This window comes from Hyaena hyaena, unplaced genomic scaffold (genome assembly GCF_003009895.1).
Source record: "Hyaena hyaena isolate Hyena2069 unplaced genomic scaffold, ASM300989v1 scaffold_9, whole genome shotgun sequence".
NCBI classification, from domain to species: Eukaryota; Metazoa; Chordata; class Mammalia; order Carnivora; family Hyaenidae; genus Hyaena; species Hyaena hyaena.
Window position 1 is genome coordinate 347,520 of NW_024080641.1, and position 19,894 is coordinate 367,413.

The window sequence follows — 19,894 nt, forward strand, 5'->3', positions numbered from 1 at the left end:
GGGGCCGGGGGCCAGGACTCCTGGGTCTGAGGGAGGAGGGGCCGGGGGCCGAACTCCTGGGTCTGAGGAAGGAGGCGCTGGGGGGCTGGAGGGGCCGAGACTCTTGTGTCTCAGAGAACTGAACGACTGCCCGTTTCCGAGCCGGTAGGATTAGGGGGCTGCTTGCCTCGTCCTCTGCCGGGCTCTGGGCGTGCTCAGGAGAGCCCTAACGCTTCTGCAGGACCTACTCTGTGTCGTGTTTGCCTGTCGCACGATGAGCAAAACCGCTTCACTCGACGGACTCTCATTTACAGTAACCGTGATGTTTATCTGAGCGCCGGGACGCTGCACCGTCTGATGTCGTCCGCAGCACGATCTATGGCTGTGCGCTCACCTAGCGGGAGTTTGTCCCTCCCAACCAGGGGGAGGGGAGGGTGGTTAGATTTCGCCTGTGGTTCACACTATCTTATAGAAACACAGTGTGCGCCAAATGTGTAATTTTCAGTTTTCTAACAGCCATGTTTTTTAAAGGAGGGGGGAACTGGTGAACTTTTAGTAATGGATTTTACTTGACCCAAATAAATATATTTGATGTAAATACCCAAAATTTGACCATTTCATTCTTTTAAATTTTTTATAGTTTATTTTTGAGACAGAGCATGAGTGGGGGAGGGGCAGAGGGAGAGGGAGTCACAGAATCTGAAACAGGCTCCAGGCTCTGAGCTGTCCCCACAGAGCCAGTTGCGGGGCTGTATCCCACAAACCGTGAGATCATGATCTAAGCCAGCCAGTGGCCCCAAAATATGACCATTTTAACACGTAGTCGTTATTTTTAAGACTATAAGATATTTTACAGGTTTTATTTTTGTACTAAGTTTTTGAAATATAGTGTGTCTGTTCCAGCCCATCTCCATTCAGATTCAACCAAGGTTCAGAGCTCGCACTTGACGTGAGGGCCCCCAACAGGGGAACTGGGAAGATGCTGTTCTAGGCCGTGGCCACAAGAGGTCACTGTGCCCACACCTGGGCATTAGGTGGGCGTTGCTGGCAAAATCGGGTCTCCACTGCCCATGTGGGAGGTCTCCTCTCTCCCCACTCGCACCACCTTCCGGGATCCCCAGGTCTGAGCCAGCCGCCAACGGCGAGAGGCACAGCCTGGCGGCAGAAATATTAAGGCCCCATCGGAAACCTTCCTTGACCTCAAGACCTGTGTGTACATGCACTCATTGATTCTGCAAATATTTATTGAGCACTTCATTTGTGACAGCCGTGAACACATAAATACCTGCCCTAATGTGAGAGGCCAAAAGAGAAAGGAGAATAAGTTGAATATATAGATGTCAGACGGTAATAAATCAGGGAATGGAAGCAAGCCCACATTGAAGCAGGTGTAGTTTAAGCGCTGACAGTTGGGTTTTCTCTTCTGTGTAAATAAAAAAAAATTTTTTTTAATGTTTATTCTTGAGAGAAAGAGAGAGAGAGAGAGAGCGAGCAGGGGATGGTCAGAGAGAGGGGGATACATAGAGTCTGAAGCAGGCACCAGGCTGAAGCAGGCTCCAGGGCTCGAACTCTTGCTGTGAGATCATGACTGAGCCACCCAGGCGCCCCTGGTTTTCTTTTTTTGTGATGCAAGTGCCTGTCTTAAGCTTTACTTGCCAAGGTTTCCAATTCAAAGATGGCTATCTCAGTAAACAGTTCCAGCCACACTACTAGATAAAAAAGCCAGGCCGGCTTCCCCCACCCACTCCAAGCATCTTTGTTTTAGAAATCTTAGCTGTTTGGGGCGCCTGGGTGGCTTAGTCGGTTAAGCATCCGACTTTCGCTTAGGTCATGATCTCGCGGTTCGTGGGTTCGAGCCCCGCGTCGGGCTCTGTGCTGACTGCCAGCTCAGAGCCTGGAGCCTATTTCAGAGTCTGTGACTCCCTGTCTCTCTGACCCTCCCCTGCTCACGCTGTCTCTCTCTGTCTTTCCTAGAGATAAATAAAACATTAAAAAAAGAAAAAAGAAATCTTAGCTGTTTTCCGTACATCACCAGCAGCTTGTTTTTCCTCTTCCCAAGCTTTAACTTCCCCAGTTTTGTTATGTATTATTATTATTATTTATTTTAATGTTTATTTTTGAGAGCGAGAGTGAGAGCGAGAGAGAGCGAGCGAGCGAGCGAGAGAGAGAGAGAGAGAGAGAGAGCACAGCTGGGGAGGGGCACAGAGAGGGGGGACAGAGGGCCGGAAGCAGGCTCCAGGCTGGCAGCAGAGAGCCTGATGTAGAGCTGGAGAACTCATGAACCAGAAGATCATGACCTGAGCCGAAGTCCGGCTTAACTGACTGAGCTACCCAGGCGTCCCCCAAGCCAATGCTTATGTTTTAAATTCATGGAGGAGTAAGCCCATGAAACCCTAGGCACCCCCCTCGACCCCAATAAAAGAACCCCAGAGATCCGTGCACCCACCCTCCACAGTGACCTTGCTGTGTGGCCCCTGGGGCACCACGTGATTTCCAGATCCTGTAAGTAATAAACTTTTTTTTAAATAAGTTTCCTGGTGGTTACTGTAGAGGGCATCTTGCAATCCTGAGAACCAGGGTTATTGATAGGCTGAGACCCATCCAAAATAGTGAGGTGGGTAGAAAGGCCTCAAGGAGAAGGTGACACCATCCAAGGTGAGGCGGTGAGCTCTGTAGATGTGAGGGAAGAGCCTTGCTGGAGGCGAATAGCAATCGCAGACGATCGCAGACCGAGGCAGGGTAATGGCGGAAGAGAGGGCTGAGAGGGAACAGAGCGTTTCGGTTTTGAGACAGAAGCCACAGAGAGTTTTGAGCAGAGGAGTGAAAAAAGATCATCGTTTTATTTACGCAGCAAACATTTCTGGTGCTTCCCAGGGGTGCCCAGGCAGCCCCAGTTCTGGCCCCCGATGGTCTCCCCGGCGGGTGGTCAGGGAGTTAGCAAGGGCACCGGGGAGCCCAGAGGTGGGGTGCCCAGCTCAGCATGGAGCGTCACAAAATGCCTTCTGAAGAAGGCAGCGTTGAAACCAGGCCCCAGAAGGTAAGTCTGAGCAGGAGAAAGGGGTGGGAGGGAGCCGAGGCTGAGAGAACAGCAGGTGCAGAGGCCTGCAGGCAAGGAGAGACCTTGAACCTGTGGGGAATGGCCGCTCGCAGGCCAGGATGGTGGGGGAGGAGCTAGCCCAGGAGGACTTCAAGGAGAAGGCAAAACAGAGCAGCAAGCAAAGGGGTGGGATGGTGCGAGTGGACGGGAGGACCATTTAAGGAGCACTCACCAAGGGCTGGTAAACCTACTAAACTCTAGGGTGTGTAAGCACTCCTGCATGAACTCCATTGCAAGAGAAGCCCTTCCCAAACAGACTGAACAGAAATACAGATGTTTGCCGCCTAGGCGGATGGCCATAGTAAATACGGACAGTCTTTTGCTGAGGGAGAAGGCCATCATGAGCATGGAGGGCAGGGCAGGGACGTTCCTGAAGCAGGAAGCCCCAGTCATCATGGAGGGGGTGGGGGGGTGTTGCCATGGTTTTGGCCTTGGTAAATGCAGCCCCTACCTAAACACCAGGGACCCTCCATTCTTGTTGAGTACGGCAGTGGATCTGTGACAGGATCGAGGCTGATGAGGTGGAAACCCCACCGTCCGGAGTTGGTTAGAATCTCTCTTCCCTGCAGGGATTTATTTTTTTTTAATGTTTTTATTTATTTCTGAGAGAGACAGAGAGACAGTGTGAGCAGGGGAGGGTCAGAGAGAGAGGGAGACACAGAATCTGAAGCAGGCTCCAGGCTCTGAGCTGTCAGCACAGAGCCCGACGCGGGGCTCGAACCCACGGACCTGAGCCGAAGTCGGACGCTTAATCGACTGAGCCACCCAGGCGCCCCTTCCCTGCAGGGATTTAGAGCTCAGTCTCAGAAAGATGGGCTTTCCCTGCCTTCTCCTAGGCTTGCGTTCCCAAGGCTGGATACTGGCGATTCGTGTCAGGTCTGAAGAGATAGAAGCATTGGGTACCGAGATTCTGGAGGAAAGAAGGCTTTGAGATAAGCTTACTCCTTCAGCCTGTTTATACAGAGCCCCACTGCATACCAGGCAGCAGACGAGACTCAGGGGACTCCACAGTGAACCTGCTAGTGAACCTTCGTGAAGCCTCGGTTGAAGTGAGAGAGATGTTACCTCATCCCACAAATGTTTACTGTGTACCTACTATGTACCAGGGCACAGACCCAGATAATGAAGGCAAAACCCCTGCCCTGTCAGAGATGACACTCAAGTGATGGGAGACAGGATCCATAAGAACAAAAGTAAATAAAACGTGAGGGACATCTGAGAGTGATAAGTTCCGCAGAGGGAGGAACAAAAGACAATAAACAAGGAAGCAATTATAGATTGAAATAAAGCACAGGAAGGAAACTAACAAGAAGAGAATATCTGCCCCAGATGAGGTGATCACAGTGATCAGGAAGGGTGTCCCAGTCAAAGGGAACAGCAAAGACAAAGACCCTAAGGTGGGACAAAACCCTCAACTACCACACAGAGAAAATCAAAGAAGTGCAGGGGACCTGAGGCACAGAGCATGATGGAGTGATGAGGTTGGAGAGATGGACATAAGCCAGACAGAATGCCTTGGAGGCATTTGGGTTTTATTCTATTTGCACTGGGGAATCATACATGGGTTTGAATCAGGTTTTAATAGGATACTGTTTTAAATTTTAAGAACATGCTGGCTGCTGACTGGAGAATGGACTTGGCATTGGTGGGGAGGAGGGTAAGAATAGGGGTCAAATGTAGAAGCAGTGAGACTAGTTAGGATGCTATTGCACCTGTCCAGGTAACAGGTAAACACGGCTTGGTGAGAGAGAAGGGCAATGGGTGGATTCCATGGCTATTTTGGTGCTAAGGTGACAGGAATTGCCAAAGTGGGAGGTGGGTGTGAGGGAGGGATCAAGGACCACTCCCAGCTTCTGACCCAAGCAACAGGGAAACGGATAGTGTCATTTACTAACAAGAAGACTCAGGGAGAGGGTGGGAGAGGACCCACCTTCGCCCACTTTTTAAACAGAAATAAATGGGAGATAATGAAGATGGAGGGAGGTGGGGCAGAAATATTCTCTGGCTGTTGACCTGGCATCAGGGGCACCCAGGAGTGCATACAGAGGCTGCCTGGCACGTAGCAGATACAGGTGCTGACTCAGAGCCATCTGAGAGATTACCCAGAAAGTTTGGGTAATCAAAGAGACACGTGAGATCAACATCAGAGGGGCATCAAGTCAGATGGGCTGAGGTTTGAATCCCACCTACACCACTTGCTCACCATGCAATGTTGGGCAACTAACCTGATTTCTCTGGGTTTTCCCCATCTGTAGAATGGGAGCGATTGTGTGTGGGCCAACGGGGGGGATTAAGAAAGATGTGGCGCATGGAGGTACTAGAAAAATTGTCAGCCAAGAGCTGGTCAGGGGCCCAATAAGGCAGAATGAGGGTCCATTTGCTCATCCCACAAACATCCATCGCATGCCGGACTGTGCCAGGGGGATGGGGACCCGGCAGAAGACTTCCTGCCCTCAATGGCACGCAAACAGATTTGAAGAGAATGGCATGGGGTGTGACAGCGGGATGCCGCAGGTTCCAATCCTGGCTATGCCACTTGCACGAGTGGTTTTTGTCTGAGACCCCGTTTCCTCACCTGCAACATGGTGCTAATAAGAGTCTCTAAACCTCATAAAGCTGCTGTGAGGATTAAGCGCGATCATGTTTACAAGGTCCCTGGCAACCTGTCTGATGTTCATTATAGGTGCAGACATAGACAGACGTTCCTGGCACAGGGACTCAGGAGCCTCAAAGGGAGAGGGGCCCTTTGGTTTTGCAGTCCCCCAGCCTCCACAGGGTCTGAGACCACCTCCCCCATCGCCCATTCCCACGGTAGCACCCTGGCCCCTATCTCCATCCAGAAGGGCTCCACCTCAGAAGCCACAAACCCCACATCCTACTCCCTGACCACAGACTCCCATGCTTCCAGAGCTGTGGGTGTCTCCGCCATGCCTGTTCTTCCACCTCAAAGGCACCCCTGACCCCTCCTGCAGCCTCCCACCGAAGCGCCTTCTGCCTGCCTTTCTTATACCCCAGTCTCTTCCACCGCTCATGTCCTCAGCTCCCCCGTTCCAGGTCCCTCCCCCCGTCACCAGCCCTACATGCTCCTGCCCTTTGCTGGAGAAAAACAAAACAAAACAAGGTCATCCAACTGTTCCCATGATGCCTCTTTAAATTCCTGATCGCCAACTTCACCTGGGCACCTTATCCACCACCCTCACCTCCCAGCCCCACCCACCCAGGTGACCCTTGAGACGAGCTGGCCTCAGTCTTCCTGGAGGAAGCAGAAGTCACCCCAAGGGCCCTCCCTCCTCTTCCTGCTGCAGGACCCACACCCCACCCGAAACCTCACCCGCCCTTTCCATCTTCCTTCCTGGAACAATGGAAGAGGCGTCTTTCCTCCCATCCAGAGCTAATCCCACCACTCAGGCAGTTGCACCATCTGCCCCTTTGTTCTCGGGCATCTCGCTTCCTGTGGTTGTTAAGAGTTGCCCGCCTGGGTTCGAATCATGGCGACACCACTCAGCGTTGTGTAAACTTGGGCGGACGACTTCCCTTCCTCATCTGTACCTTGAAGATAATAAGAGCATCTTTCTCATGACACCATGGGAAGGGTTCGGTGAGTTAACTTATGAAAAATGCACTCGAACACTGTTGGACCCACAAAGCATTGCACAAATGGAATGGACCCTCAATTCTCCTTGGGAAAGACAATAGGAGATTCAGGTGAAGGAGCAGAGAGCCCGAGAGTCCTGGAGTTTGTACGTTTCCTCTTGCACTGACCAGCTGGGTGACCTTGGACAAGACACCGCTCCCCTCTCAGCCTCAGTTTCTCTGTCAAGAGGGACAAGATAGTACCTATCCAACGGAATACACACTTTCCATGACCTCACTGCCCTCATTTCCTTCTATTCTTTCCCCCTCACTCACTCTGCTCCAGCCGTGCTGGCCTCCTCACTGCTCGCCAGACACACCTCAGGGCCTTTGCACTTGCCTCTCTTTCTGTCTGGAACAGTCTTTTCCCAGAGATCCCCAACACAGGTAGGCCTTTGCCCAAAGATCACCTCACTTGGGTTTTTCTTGACCCTACTCCTCTCCCTACTTTCTTATTATTTTTCATACACTCATAAATTATAATATTATATGTTGTACTTATTTAACTTTCTTTCTCTTGATTGCCCCTCTCCCCCTAGAATATAAGCTTCAGCAGGGTAGGGATGTCTGCCTGTTTTGTTCATGGCTATATCCTCAGTGCCTAAAACAGCGACTCATGCATAGTGAGTGCTCTGTGTTGTTGAATGGAGGGAGGGGGAGTGAAGGAAGGCACAAAGGAGAGAGAGAGAGGCAGAGGGAGAGAGGGAAGGAGGCAGGGAGGAAAGAAGCTAGCCCACAGGAAGAACTTCCTTGGCCAAACAAAATGTGGCACATCCATTAAGTGGCAGGTGATTCCACTTTAAAAATGGATAAAGAAGATGTTGTTTACGTATACACTGGAATACTCCATGGCAATGAGAAAGAATGAAATATGGCCATGTGTAGCAACATGGATGGACCTAGAGGGTGTTATGCTGAGTGAAATAAGTCCATCAGAGAAAGACAGATGCCATATGTTTTCACTCATATGTGGAACTTGAGAAACTTAGCAGAAGACCATAGGGGAAAGGAAGGGGGAAAAATAGTTACAAACAGAGAGGGAGGGAGGCAAACCATAAGAGACTCTTAAATACAGAGAACAAACTGAAGGTTGATGGGGAGTGGGGGAGAGGGGGAAATGGATGATGGGCATTGAGGAGGGCACTTGTTGGGGTGAGCACTGGTGCAATGAACCACGGGAATCTACCCCAAAACCAAGAGCAACTGTACACACTGCATGTTAGCCAGTTTGACAATTATATTTTAAAAATAATAAAATAAAAAGGAAGGAAATTCCAACACACACGACAACATGGGTGAACTTTGAAGACATCCTGCTCAATGAAATAAGCCAGTCACAAAGTGATTCCACTTCTACGAGGTACCTAGAGCGGTCATGTCCATAGAGACAGAAAGAAGATCAAGGTTACCAGGGGCTAGAGGTGAGGGGACAGGGAGATAATGTTGAATAGAGACAGAGCTCCTCTTGGGGAAGATGGAAACATTTTGGAGATGAATGGCTGTGATGGTTATACATTCATGCAGATGTACTTCAGGCCACTGAACTGCCCACTTAAAAATGATTTTAGCTGTGGGGGCACCTATGTGGTTCAGTTGGTTAAGCGTCAGACTCTTGGTTTCTGCTCAGGTCTCACGGTTCATGGGTTCAAGCCCCACATTGGGTTCCACACTGACAGTGCAGTGTCTACTTGGGATTCTCTCTCCCTCTCCCTCTCTGCCTCTCTCCCTCTCATAAAAAATAAACATTAAAAAATGCTGTTTCTTGGTTTAAGTGAATTTTGTGTTCTGTATATTTTACCACAATAAAAAAGCAAATCAGTCTTTTTTTTTTCTAGGAGAGAGAGAGAGAGAGAGAGAGAGAGACAGCGTGAGCAGGGGAGAGTCGAGAGAGAGGGAGATACAGACTCTGAAACAGGCTCCAGGCTCTGAGCTGGCAGTCCGCACAGAGCCCGACGCGGGGCTCGAACCCACGAACCGCGAGATCATGACCTAAGCGAAAGTCGGACGCTTAACCGACTAAGCCACCCAGGCGCCCCAAGTCTTTTCTTTTTAAGATTTTATTGTTAAGTAATCTTTACACCCAACATGGTGCTCAAAGGCATGACCCTGAGATCAAGAGTCGCACATTCTACTGACTGAGCCGGCCAGACGCCCCGCAAATCAACTGCTTTAAAGTGTTGAATGTTAAAGCTCAAGGGGCGCCTGGGTGGCTCAGTTGGTTTGGCGTCCGACTTCAGCTCAGGTCACGATCTTGTGGTTTGTGGGTTCGAGCCCTGCGTCGGGCTCTGTGCTGACAGCTCAAAGCCTAGAGCCTGCTTCCGATTCTGTGTCTCGCTCTGTCTCTGCCCTTTCCCCACTCATGCTCTGTCTCTGTCTCTCAAAAATGAATAAACATTTTTTTTTAAAAAGTTCAAAATAAAAAGAGGAACACAGCACTGTGCCAAGATCGCAGTGAATGGGAGCTGTTTTCATCCTTCCCTCTCTCCTCACCGACCCTAGCTGGTCACACGCCTCTTTCCTCGCTGTCTCCCAGTCCCTCCAGCCACCAAAACCTTCTAGACTCCCCCGTCCTTTTCCCCAGTGTCCACCCAGCTGTGTCCCACCCTTATGCACTTCTTCCCCAAAAAATTACCTCAACTTCCCCAACAGCACCCTTTCCTGGACTTCCTCCTAGCTCTCCCCTTGCTCCTTCTCAACCCCTCTGCCCCCTAGTCCGGGGGTCTTCCTTGGGGTCCTGAGCAGATGTCCCTGGTCCCCCCACTCCAGGCACCCTGGCTTCGGTACCACTGGTGCTAGTAACACCCCACTTCTGTCTCTAACCAGACAGCTCTCCAAAGCTCCAGACCCCGGTCCCCACTGAGGACCCTGAGCGTTCTTCTGTCCCCTGTTCAGAACTGCCCTTGGGCTTCTGCTTCTCCTGGCCACCTTCCCTCTGGCCCTCGGAGCTCTGTCACCATCCTCCTGCCCGAAGGTCTCTACTCAGTGCCCCCACCTCCTTCCCACCCCCTCACACTACCTCCAACCCCCTGGCGAACCCCTACTCATCCACAGAAGGCCCCGGCTTAGACAGCCCTTCAGGAATCCTTTCTCCAGCCTGGGGTTCCATCAGGCCCTTCCACATTCCCCGGGCCGAGTTTCCTATTGCCCATTGGTCTTTCCCGTAAGACCATAAGATCCTCGAAGGCAAGGACTCTGGCCACCTGCTCATTCATTCGATCACTCATTCATTCATCAAATATTTTCTGAGCATGTTTTTTGTTGTCATGGCCAACAACACTGCCAAGCAGGTGGGTGGAGTGGTGAGCAGGTCATCAGGGTTTTAGATTCTGGCGGGAAGAAGCTGAGTAACCTGGCCGAAGGCTCGGGGAGGTCCGAGGTGGGCTGAGGGGCAATAAGCAATAAGCAATGAAGGGACTCTATTTGTTCTTGTAGCCCCAGATGTTTGCTTGGGCTCCCCCGGGGTTCACTGAAGTCTTCTGCTTAAGCAGAAGGTTCTTTTGAGGCAGAGGGAGACCTGGCGTTCATCAAAGTCTTCCAGCTCAGCGGAGGGTCCCCGTGAGTCCATCCAATCAAAGGTTTCTGCTTGGGGCGCCTGGGTGGCTAAGTCCGTTCGTTGAGTGTCGGTCTTGGCTCAGGTCATCTCACACTCCGTGAGTTCAAGCCCAGCGTCGGGCTCTGCTCGGAGCCCGGAGCCTGCCTCAGATTCTGTGTCTCCCTCTCTCTCTGCCCCTCCTCCAGTCACACTCTGCCTGTCCCTCTCAAAATAAATAAATAAATAAAAATTTAAAAAGTTTCTGCTCAAGGGGGCGGGGCTTGTGTCTACCAGGAAATTCGGTTTGGTGGCTGTTTGTTTATTTTGAAGCCCTTGTTAAAAAAAAAAAAAAAAGACAAGACATATTTATAGACTCCGAGAAGTTGCACCCCTCCCCTCAGCTTGTCCCCTGGTGGAGATCAGACCCAGGAAATCAATGAGGGCTGTTAGCTAGACTACAGGTCTCCTTCCAGGTCACCCCTTCAGGTGCATCTGTTTGCCCGTGTGCATGCATGCAAACATCTGTTTCTACGTAATGTTACCTCCTGTGTAGATCCAGATCACCACAAGGGCCCCCAGACCTCCTGTGTCCCCGGGGAGGGGTGGGGGGTCTTTCCTTCTGTTCAGCACCCTGCCCTCCAGAGCCGCCTACAGCCCCAAGCCCCCCAGAACCAATTTACAGGAAAGAGGTGCACACAGGGGGTCTGTGGATTCAGACTCACCGAGTGAGCCCCCAGGTGCAGAGACAGAACTAAGCAGCAGCCCCGGCAAAGAGGCAGAAAAGTGGTTTGGGAGGCGGGGGGAGGGGGGAAGAGGGAGGTAAGGAGGGTTGTTGAGAGAGGGAGAGTGCACAGGCTGCTACCTGAGTCACCCTGCCCTGCTCGGCCCAGGGACAAATTGCAGTCATTAGGGAATTTAAGAGGCTGGGGAGGCACTGTACTGAGGACTGTGTGCCCTGGCCCTGCCCCCAAGTTAGGAGGGGTCCTTTGGACCCAGGGCACCTCCTTGGACTGTCTGGAGCCTCCCCCCACCTCACCATTGTCTCCCTCCCTCTCTCTGCGTCACCATCTCTCACTCTGTCCCCGCCCCAGTTCTCCACTGGTCCTCCTCCTCCGTGCTGGGGTCCCTGCACCCCAGACTCTCAGGACTGTGAGAACCACAGAGCCAGAAAGCCTAGGGGACAAGACAATCCCAGGTGTCTCCTTCCCTTCTCAGCCCCACCCCCTGCCTCCCTCCTGGCTGCTGTCACCTTCCATCTCTGCCTCCCTGTCTCCTCTGTCTGCATCCCCACCATCTGCTGTACCCTCGCTCCCTTGGCCACCCCCTCATCTGCCTGATTCTGCATCTTCCTCCCCCTTCTCCAGTGTATCAGCACTTCATCCTCTGGCCCTCTTGCTGTTATTCTCTGTGTGTTTGTGGGGGTGGGGATGGGGGGTGTGATCCTGACTCTCTTCTCTCTTCACCCAGTTCTCTTCCTTTGTGTCTGTTTCCGTTCTGCCTTCAGTGTCTTTCCTCTGTCTTTCTTCTTCTCTCTTCGCTTTCCCACATTCCCTTCTCCATGAATCACTGTCTCTGTGCCTCCGCTGCCGCACTGTGTCCCCCCTCACCTGCCTCCTCTGTCCCCATGTCCACATTCATCTTGCTTCTCCTTCCCCATCTCTCCCTAGTCTCTCTCCCCCGACACTTGTCTCTCCCGGTCTGTAGTTCTCCGACTCTTTCTCTGGTTCTCCACCTTCTTATGTTACCTCTCTTACATTTCCCAGTCTTCTCTGTGTCTCTGTCCCCCACCCCCAACCCCTCCCAGCACCTTCCCCTGAGCCGCCCACCCTGTCCACCCTGCCCTGGAGTCCCCCCTCCCTAGGTTCCTCCCAGATTAAACACCTTCCCTGGGCGGGTTCTCATTAATGTGGTGGCTGCTTCTCTGACCAGAGAGGGGAGGGAGGAGATGGGACCAGGGAGTCCTAGAGTCCTGGAATGGGAAATAGACAATTAAAAAATGTCAGGAGAAGGGCGGGGGGGGGGGGCAGGGCCAGTTGCCCCGGCCAGGGATAAAAAGCCTCCACAGAGTGACAGGGAAGCAAGACACCACCCCCACTTCCTGTATCTGCAGAGACACATCCATGTCCCTGAAGGTCTTGGTCTCTGTGTAAGGCCTTGTCTGTCTCTTGCAGCCTCCTTTCTCTCTCACTCTCTCTTTCAATTGCCAGAACCTGCCCCCCAGACCCCAGAATGCTCCTGCTTCTGACAGCACTCCAGGTGGTGGCTCTAGGTAAGACAGCCGCGGGGGCTCCCGAGTACGGCAGTCCCCTAGACACGCTGAGAAGAGATGGGGAGGGTTCCCCGGGGCCCTGGGGTGCTCAGGGATGGCCTGATGGGAAGGCGTGGGGGTGGGTCGAGGGTCATGACTGTGGGGCATGCAGAAGGGGTTGTGGAGATATCAGGATGCAGGAGTCACAGCAGATGGGGAAGAATACATGAGGAATTGGAGAGAAGCACCCAGTGCTGTCTAGGCTTTATTTAAAAAGGAGGGCTGCAAAACTGATGGAAGGAAGGCATGTTGGTGGTGGCGACTGTGGGCGCGATGTCAGGCGGGGTGGGGGTGGGTGAGACAGTGGCTCCTGGGGGCTCCAAAGAGTGGGAAGGGTGGAAAAAGGGCAGGGATCTCCTTGAATGTGTCGGAGAAGGATTAATGGTGGTACACTGTGGAAAGTGATGGTAGAAAGTATTCGTGGGAGAGTAGGGTCAAGGGGAGTAGGTATGTCAGGGCCCTGGATGAGGCGGCCGTGGGAGCAAGCGATATCCTATGGAGGTGATGGTGGGGGAGGAGTGGGTGTCAGAAAACTCCCTGACTGTGTTGGGGCAGTAATGGAGGCAACATTGGGCGTGTCTTATAGAGGGTGGGACAAATAGAGGTGGGTGGTTTGGGGGTTAGGGAAAGAAAAGGGATCTGTGGGTCCCAGACATCCCAGAGTTGGGTGGCGGAAAGCATTTGTTCATCTGCTTTCCCCACTCCACCCCACCTCGGCCTGTTCCTAGCCATGGCGCAGAGCCAAGAGAATGAGGACAAGATACTTGGTGGTTATACATGCATCCAGAACTCCCAGCCATGGCAGGCGGCCTTACTGGCAGGTCCCTTTCGTCGTTTCCTCTGTGGAGGGGTCCTGCTGTCAGGCCAATGGGTCATCACCGCTGCTCATTGCTCCCGCCCGTGAGTAATCCCCTCCCCTATTCCTGTGTAGGGTGAATTCCAGAGTCTAGAGCCCCAGAGGTCAGCTAAGAACATAGAGCATTGTGTTGAACCTAATGTAGTAGCTAGATCCTGGTTTGAGGTCTAGATAAGAGCTTAGAATTACCGACACAGCTCAGCATATAGAATCCAATCATAAATCTTGAAGTCGGTTTAGATTCTGAAAGCAGATTGACAGTTTAGAACCCATAGGCCAGCTTAGACTTCCACACAAAAATTAGAACCTAACATACCTGGAGATCTATCTAGAGGCCAAACTCTACATAGGGACCAAGATTAAGAGCCCATTCCAGATTGGTGGTTCAACTGAGGGCACAATCTACATTCAGAAACTTAGGACCCCTCTCAGAACACTGCCTAGAATCCAAAGTCTAGTCTAGAACCTGCAGTCCAGCCATAAATCCAGAACCCTGATTACAGCTAATCAGGGTACATACAGCACAGAGTGTAGGATAGACAGAACCAGAGCCCATTCTAGGTGCAATGTTTAATTCAGAGTCTAGTCTATGACTCCTTTTGAGAAGCCTAGAACCCAAACCTCAACCCAGTGTCTAAATCCCAGAATGCAGACCATAATCTGATGTCTCATACACAACTCAGAGCCCTTTCAAAAGTCTAGACCTAAACCTAGAACCCAGATCCCTGACAAAAGCTCACCCAGTGCCTATAAACACTAAGATCCAATTCCATAAATTAAAGTCCAGTGTCGAACCTAAAGCCCAGAAGTCAAACCAGTGTCTAGAATGCAAAGTCCAGAATACAAGACAGTATCCAGAAACTTGGATCCAAGCCATAACCTGGAGCTGCATCTAGAATCCAGGGCTCAATCTGAGGTCAAGAGCTCAGACCAGAGTTTAGAAGCAAGAGCCCAGACCATAACTGTAATTCAATCTAAAACAGGGTCGAACCGAGAATCAAGAACTCAGACTGATGTTTAGGACCCTAAGCTCAAAGACAGAGATCAAACCATTGTCTAAAACCCAGGTCATAAACCAGTTTAAGGAAGAACCCAGAACTCAATCTAGGAACTGAAGCACATATCCATGTCCAGAATCCATAGCTCAGATCATAGTCCATTGCTCAATATAGAATTGAGCCTACCCTAAAACTAAAAGCTCAAGTCAACATCTAGAACCAAGGCTCAAACCATAATGCCGAGCTCAAAATAGAATCTGCAGCCTATCCTAACACCAAAAGCTCATACCCATATCTAAAAAGTATGCCATGATCCAGACTCAATCTAGAGAACCCAGATCCTAGCTTCAACTCAAAAGTTCAGAACGTCTAGGACCCAGAAGCCAGGCTGGAACCAGGATGGAGCCTCTCAGGAGGCTCCTCCAGGATATCAATTCTGACTTAGAGTCCAGAGTCTCACTTGGAACTCAGAGTCCAGAACCTGGCACTGAGACAAGAACTCCCAACCATCACCTTACACCCAATGTATGTGGATGGTGGGACGGACCCAAGAGAGAGGCCAAACTAAGGGAAAGAGCGCAGGAGTCCGGCTAATGCTCCAAAAGTGGGTTCGACTTGTGAAAAACTTATCAGCAGGGAAGGGAAAGGAGCCAGAGGATGGGGAGAGGTCTCTCACTCAGATCCTGAGCAGTGCTACTTTTGGGGGTCATGGGCCAGGATCCTTCACGTAGCCCTGGGCAAGCACAATCTGAAGAACTGGGAGGCCACCCAGCAGGTGCTGCGTGTGGTTCGCCAGGTGCCACACCCCCAGTACAACTCCCGGACCCACAACAACGACCTGATGCTGCTGCGGCTGGAGCGGCCTGTTCGGCTGGGGAGGGTGGTGAGGCCCATTGCCGTGGCCACTTCCTGTGCCAGCCCAGGGACCCCCTGCCTCGCGTCGGGCTGGGGCACCACATCCAGCCCCATTGGTGAGTACTTCCCTATCCTGGAAACAAGGGGCCGGGGGGCTGGACTTCTGGGTCTGAGGAAAGGAGGTAAACCCGATTTGTAACTCTTCAGTGCCCCCCCAGCCAGGTACCCCAACTCCCTGCAGTGTGTGAACATCAACATCTTCTCGGATCAGGAGTGTCGGCGGGCTTATCCCGGAGCCATCACTGCTGGCATGGTCTGTGCAGGTGTCCCCCAAGGGGGGAAGGACTCTTGTCAGGTGAGGCCCAGTGAGGAGAGCTGGAGGAAGGGGATTGTTTGGGGCTGGGGCTTGGGTACAAAAGGATCTTAGGAGCATGAGAATCACTGGAGGCCTCCCCAGAAACTGGGAGAGATTGTAATAGTTGGGCTGCCTCCTAGCTGTACACCCTTGGGTAAGAGACCTAATCCCTCTGTGCCTCAGTTTACTCAACTCTCAGGTAGGGGTAGGACCTCTTAGGGCAGATGGTAGAATTAGATGTGGAAGGAGCACAGAGTGGTGCCTACACTTAGCTCTGATAACTGCTCCCATTGCTGTTATTATATATGGGCAGCTGGGAAATCTGTGCTCAGCATCTCTAGAGGCTTGAGAGGTGACTCCAGAGACGGGGAGATGTAAAGAGGCATACACGGTTTTCTAGAGCGGCAAAGTGAGCCCCAAGGGGCAGAGACAGCAGGGAGCACTGAAGAGGAATGGCAGTGATATCTCCAGAGCCCTGCTCAGGTGTCTCAGCCCACCTGCTTCTCCATCTCTGTCTCTTGAGTTCTCCACACCCAGTGGCTCTAGCCATCTGTCATCCATTGGTGTCTCCATTTCGGCCTCTCCCCTTCAGGGTGACTCCGGGGGACCTCTGGTGTGCAAAGGAGAGCTCCAGGGCCTCGTTTCATGGGGGATGGAGCATTGTGCCCTGCCCGGCTACCCTGGGGTCTACACCAACCTGTGCAAGTACCAGACCTGGATCCGGAAAACAATACGGAGCAAATGATTGTTGACGTGACTTAACAGCAGCTGCCCACCTGCCTCCCCAGCCCCCTCCTCCCTCAGACCCAGGAGTCTGGGCCCCCAGCTTCTTGATTGGGACCCCTGGCCCAGAACTCCCCTTTCCCAGAGAGGTTCCTTCAGGTTTGCTCTCCGCACCCACACAACACCATTATTCAGGACCCCTTAGGTACGGGACAAGAGCGTGAAAACACAAAACTAGCACCGTATCCCAAAGAAGAGATTTTTCAAAGCTTAGTGTTTCTAAAAACCAGGTAAATAATAATAAAAATGGAATAATTCTAAATTCCATTCACCTGTTCATTGAATTTATCCAACAGATGCTTACACAGTGGCTTCATGATGCCCACCTGGAAGCCATGTTCCTGACAAGTGGCTGAACGGGGTATGCGTTGCTCCCTGGGGGGCACCCTCCATCCACTACAGCTGGTGTGGTAGAGGGCGACGCCCGCCTTGCGGTCATGACCTTGAACAAGACCACCCCTCCCGAGGCCAGGTCCTATGATCAGGGGCTGCTGAGGTCCAGAGCAGAGAAGGTAGAGATCCACCTTGTTTCTTGGAAAACTCTATGCAAATAAAAAGGTCCTCTTTCTCCTAATCAGATGTCAGGTGAGGAGAGTTGAGTTAATCATCCACTGGAGTTCAAGTCCTGACAGCTCTGCTCTCATTTTATTTCTTTATTTCCATCTGTCATCCCTGGCTCCAGTCTCCTCCCTCCCCACAGGCACCAACACAAACGGCCTTGAACACCGTGCATCCTTGCAAAACACACCTGTCACAATGTGTTGCTTCTCATTTACATGAAGCCATTATGTTATGGATCTCATTCTTTTCCTTACTTTCATCCATCAAAGACTATTTATTGGAGGGGCACCTGGGTGTCTCGGTTGGTTAAGCCTCTGACTTCAGCTCAGGTCATGATCTCACTGTTCGTGAGTTCAAGCCCCATGTCAGGTTCTGTGCTCAGAGCCTGGAGCCTGCTTCAGATCCTCTTCTCCCTCTCTCTCTGTCCCTCCCCCCACTCTCTCTTGCTCAAACATAAACAGTTTTAAGAAATTAAAAATAGAAGATGAGTTAGTGCACCAGGCATTGTTCTAGGTGCTGGAAGTTGAGCTGTGAACAAGCTAAATGCCTCCCCCCACAAAGCTGACACTGGCAGGGGGTGATAGACAGGAAATAACGAACATCATCTAAAAGTACAACAGAGGGGCACTGGGCTGGCTCAGTCAGGGGGGCACATGATCCTTGATCTTGGGGTTGTGGGTTCAAGCCCCAACTTAGGTGTAGAGATTACTTAAAAATAAAATCTTCAAGGTGTACCTGGGTGGCTCAGTTGGTTGAGTGTCCAACTCTTGATTTCAGCTCAGGTCATGGTCCCAGTGCCATGGGATTGAGCCCCACATTGAGCTCCAGAGCCTTCTTCAGATTCTCTCTCTGCCCCTCTCCCTCACTCACACTCTCTCTCCTTCTTTTTCTGTCTCTCTAAAATTAAATACATACTGGGGTGCCTGGGTGGCTCAGTAGGTTAAGCATCTGACTTCAGCTCAGGTCATGATCTCATGGTTCGTGGGTCCGAGCCCTATGTCGGGCTCTGTGCTGACAGCCAGCTCAGAGCCTGGAGCCTGTTTCCGATTCTGTGTCTCCCTCTCTCTCTGACCCTCCCCTGCTCACGCTGGCTCTCTCTCTCTCAGAAATAAATAAAACATTAAAAAATTATAATAAAATTAAATACATACATAAACAAACAAATAAAAGAAGTTGGTGAATGCTTTTTTTTTTTTTTTTCTTTCTTGGAGAGCTTAAATCCTTACCTTGGAGAATTAACCCTGGGAAAATCCTTGGAGAGTTAAATTCTCACCAGTGCAGTGCAGGACAGCTGTGCCTAGGAATGACCTGACCATCCTAGCATCTGTCTCCTCGTAGCTCTGCACTGGGATACTTCAGAGCTCAGACAGAGTGGAAGGCAGTGTGGCCTCACCAGTGTTCACATGCTCTGCTATGAGGGACACCACAGGATCCACAAGTTCTCAGGTGCTGGGTCTGGGACTGGCATGGCTACAGAAGCTCCAAAGATTGTCAGGTCATGGAGGCTGCACCTTGTGTCCAGGTGATGCAGACACACCTTGGCTCACATATGCGACAGCCATACAAGCTCTGTGTACTGAGGTACCTTCAGGCCTCCAGTGAGGGGACGATACAGCCATGCTGTAATTCTTGGCCTGCATCCTTCATTAACGATAAATAAAAGTAGTTTAGATCAAAGATTACTTTAATCTGATTTCCAAACATATACTCCCTGCTATGATTGGTTCAGTACTACATTTTATTGTTTCTCAGGTGCACATTCTTTCACATTCAACAATCTGAAAATGGGAGGCATCTTACAACCAATAGTGTCTTAGAATTAGATCATGATTTAATCGACATCTTCTTTCTCTATTTCAGAGGTATGTAAAGTAATAGTGCAAAGACAATCAGCAACATCTTAAATTGAATGAAGTAGGGTACACAGAAGGTGGGTGTAGGTGAGGAGTCAGGTTGAGGTATTTTTCTTTTTAAGTAGGCTCTATGCCCAATTTGGGGCATGATCTCAAGACTCTGAAATCAAGGTTCACGTGCTTTACCGACTTGAGCCAACCAACTGCCCCAAGGTTGAAGTATTAAATATGTGATCTTATTCCACCAAACACTGTGTTGCTCATGTGTTCATATTGCTGTTCATTCATCTAGTTTATTGCTTCTAACTGCTACAGAGTCTTCTCCACGTGTGCAGTCCAATGTGGTAGCCATTAGCCACATGTGGTCATTTAATTTTTAAATTAAAATTAGCTAAATTTAATATACATTAAGATTCCATTCATTAGCTGCTCTTGCCACATTTCCGGTGCTCAAGAACCAGGTGGCTAGTGGCTGCCATGTTGAGCAGTGCTGATAAATAGAATATTTACATTATCGCAAGAAGGTCGATTGGAAAGCACCACTTTCTTCTCAAAGTGTGATCCAGGGAGTAGTAGCATCAAAACTACCTGGAGCTTTTGAGATGTCAGTCTTGGACCCCACCTCAGACCAAAAGGACCAGAATCTGCATTTTAACAGGATCATCAGGGACACAATGCATATAAAAGCTTGAGAAGCACCATGACATACACCCACCATGTTTAATGACCCAGCTCTTCAATGATGGACACCCAGGTTCCCTCCACTACCCACTTAATAGTGCAATGACTATTTGGGGGCATGCCCCTTCTGTGCCTATAGAAGACTTTTCCAGAATATTCACAGAAGTGGGACCATTGAACCAAAAGTCCTACTCTTTTTTTTTTAATTTAATGTTTAATGTTTATTTTTGAGAGAGAGGGAGACAGAGCACAAGCAGGGGAGGAGCAGAGAGAGGGAGACACAGAATCTGAAGCAGGCTCCAGGCTCTGAGCTGTCAGCACCAGAGCCCAACACAGGGCTTGAACCCACGAACTTTGAGGTCATGACCTGAGCCAAAGTCGGGTGCTTAACCGACTAAGCCAC

General features: G+C 50.9%; 2 protein-coding genes across 4 annotated transcripts in view; both read left to right on the forward strand.

Moving 5' to 3' along the window:
* LOC120241680 (cytoplasmic tRNA 2-thiolation protein 1-like) overlaps window positions 1–6,036 on the forward strand; it is a 12,243-nt gene extending 6,207 nt beyond the window's left edge. Inside the window, exon 3 of the mRNA XM_039246982.1 lies at window positions 5,892–6,036. Within this exon, the coding sequence (XP_039102913.1) occupies window positions 5,892–6,036 (145 nt within the window). The remainder of the gene's footprint in view (window positions 1–5,891) is intronic.
* A 5,351-nt stretch (window positions 6,037–11,387) lies between these two features.
* On the forward strand, window positions 11,388–16,588 carry KLK14 (kallikrein related peptidase 14). 3 transcript variants are annotated; one of them, XM_039247787.1, is made up of 6 exons: window positions 11,388–11,436; window positions 12,449–12,510; window positions 13,278–13,449; window positions 15,121–15,374; window positions 15,477–15,613; window positions 16,206–16,588. In XM_039247787.1, exons 2-6 carry the CDS (start codon window positions 12,471–12,473, stop codon window positions 16,356–16,358), a joined length of 756 nt encoding a protein of 251 aa, XP_039103718.1. In that variant the 5' UTR covers window positions 11,388–11,436; window positions 12,449–12,470; the 3' UTR covers window positions 16,359–16,588. The 3 variants fall into 3 exon arrangements, with proteins under 3 accessions (XP_039103718.1, XP_039103709.1, XP_039103699.1); XM_039247778.1 differs by lacking the exon at window positions 11,388–11,436 and adding an exon at window positions 11,624–11,648; XM_039247768.1 differs by lacking the exon at window positions 11,388–11,436 and having other exon boundaries at window positions 12,354–12,510.
* Window positions 16,589–19,894: the final 3,306 nt, after the last annotated feature.

What these genes read in the sequence shown, in the direction of transcription:
- KLK14 (XM_039247787.1), top strand. Translation starts at nt 12,471, where the DNA reads ATGCTCCTGCTTCTGACAGCACTCCAGGTGGTGGCTCTAG. An exon ending in ACTCCAGGTGGTGGCTCTAG is followed by an intron (nt 12,511 to 13,277) that starts GTAAGACAGCCG and finishes GCCTGTTCCTAG; the next exon opens with CCATGGCGCAGAGCCAAGAG. An exon ending in GCTGCTCATTGCTCCCGCCC is followed by an intron (nt 13,450 to 15,120) that starts GTGAGTAATCCC and finishes GTCATGGGCCAG; the next exon opens with GATCCTTCACGTAGCCCTGG.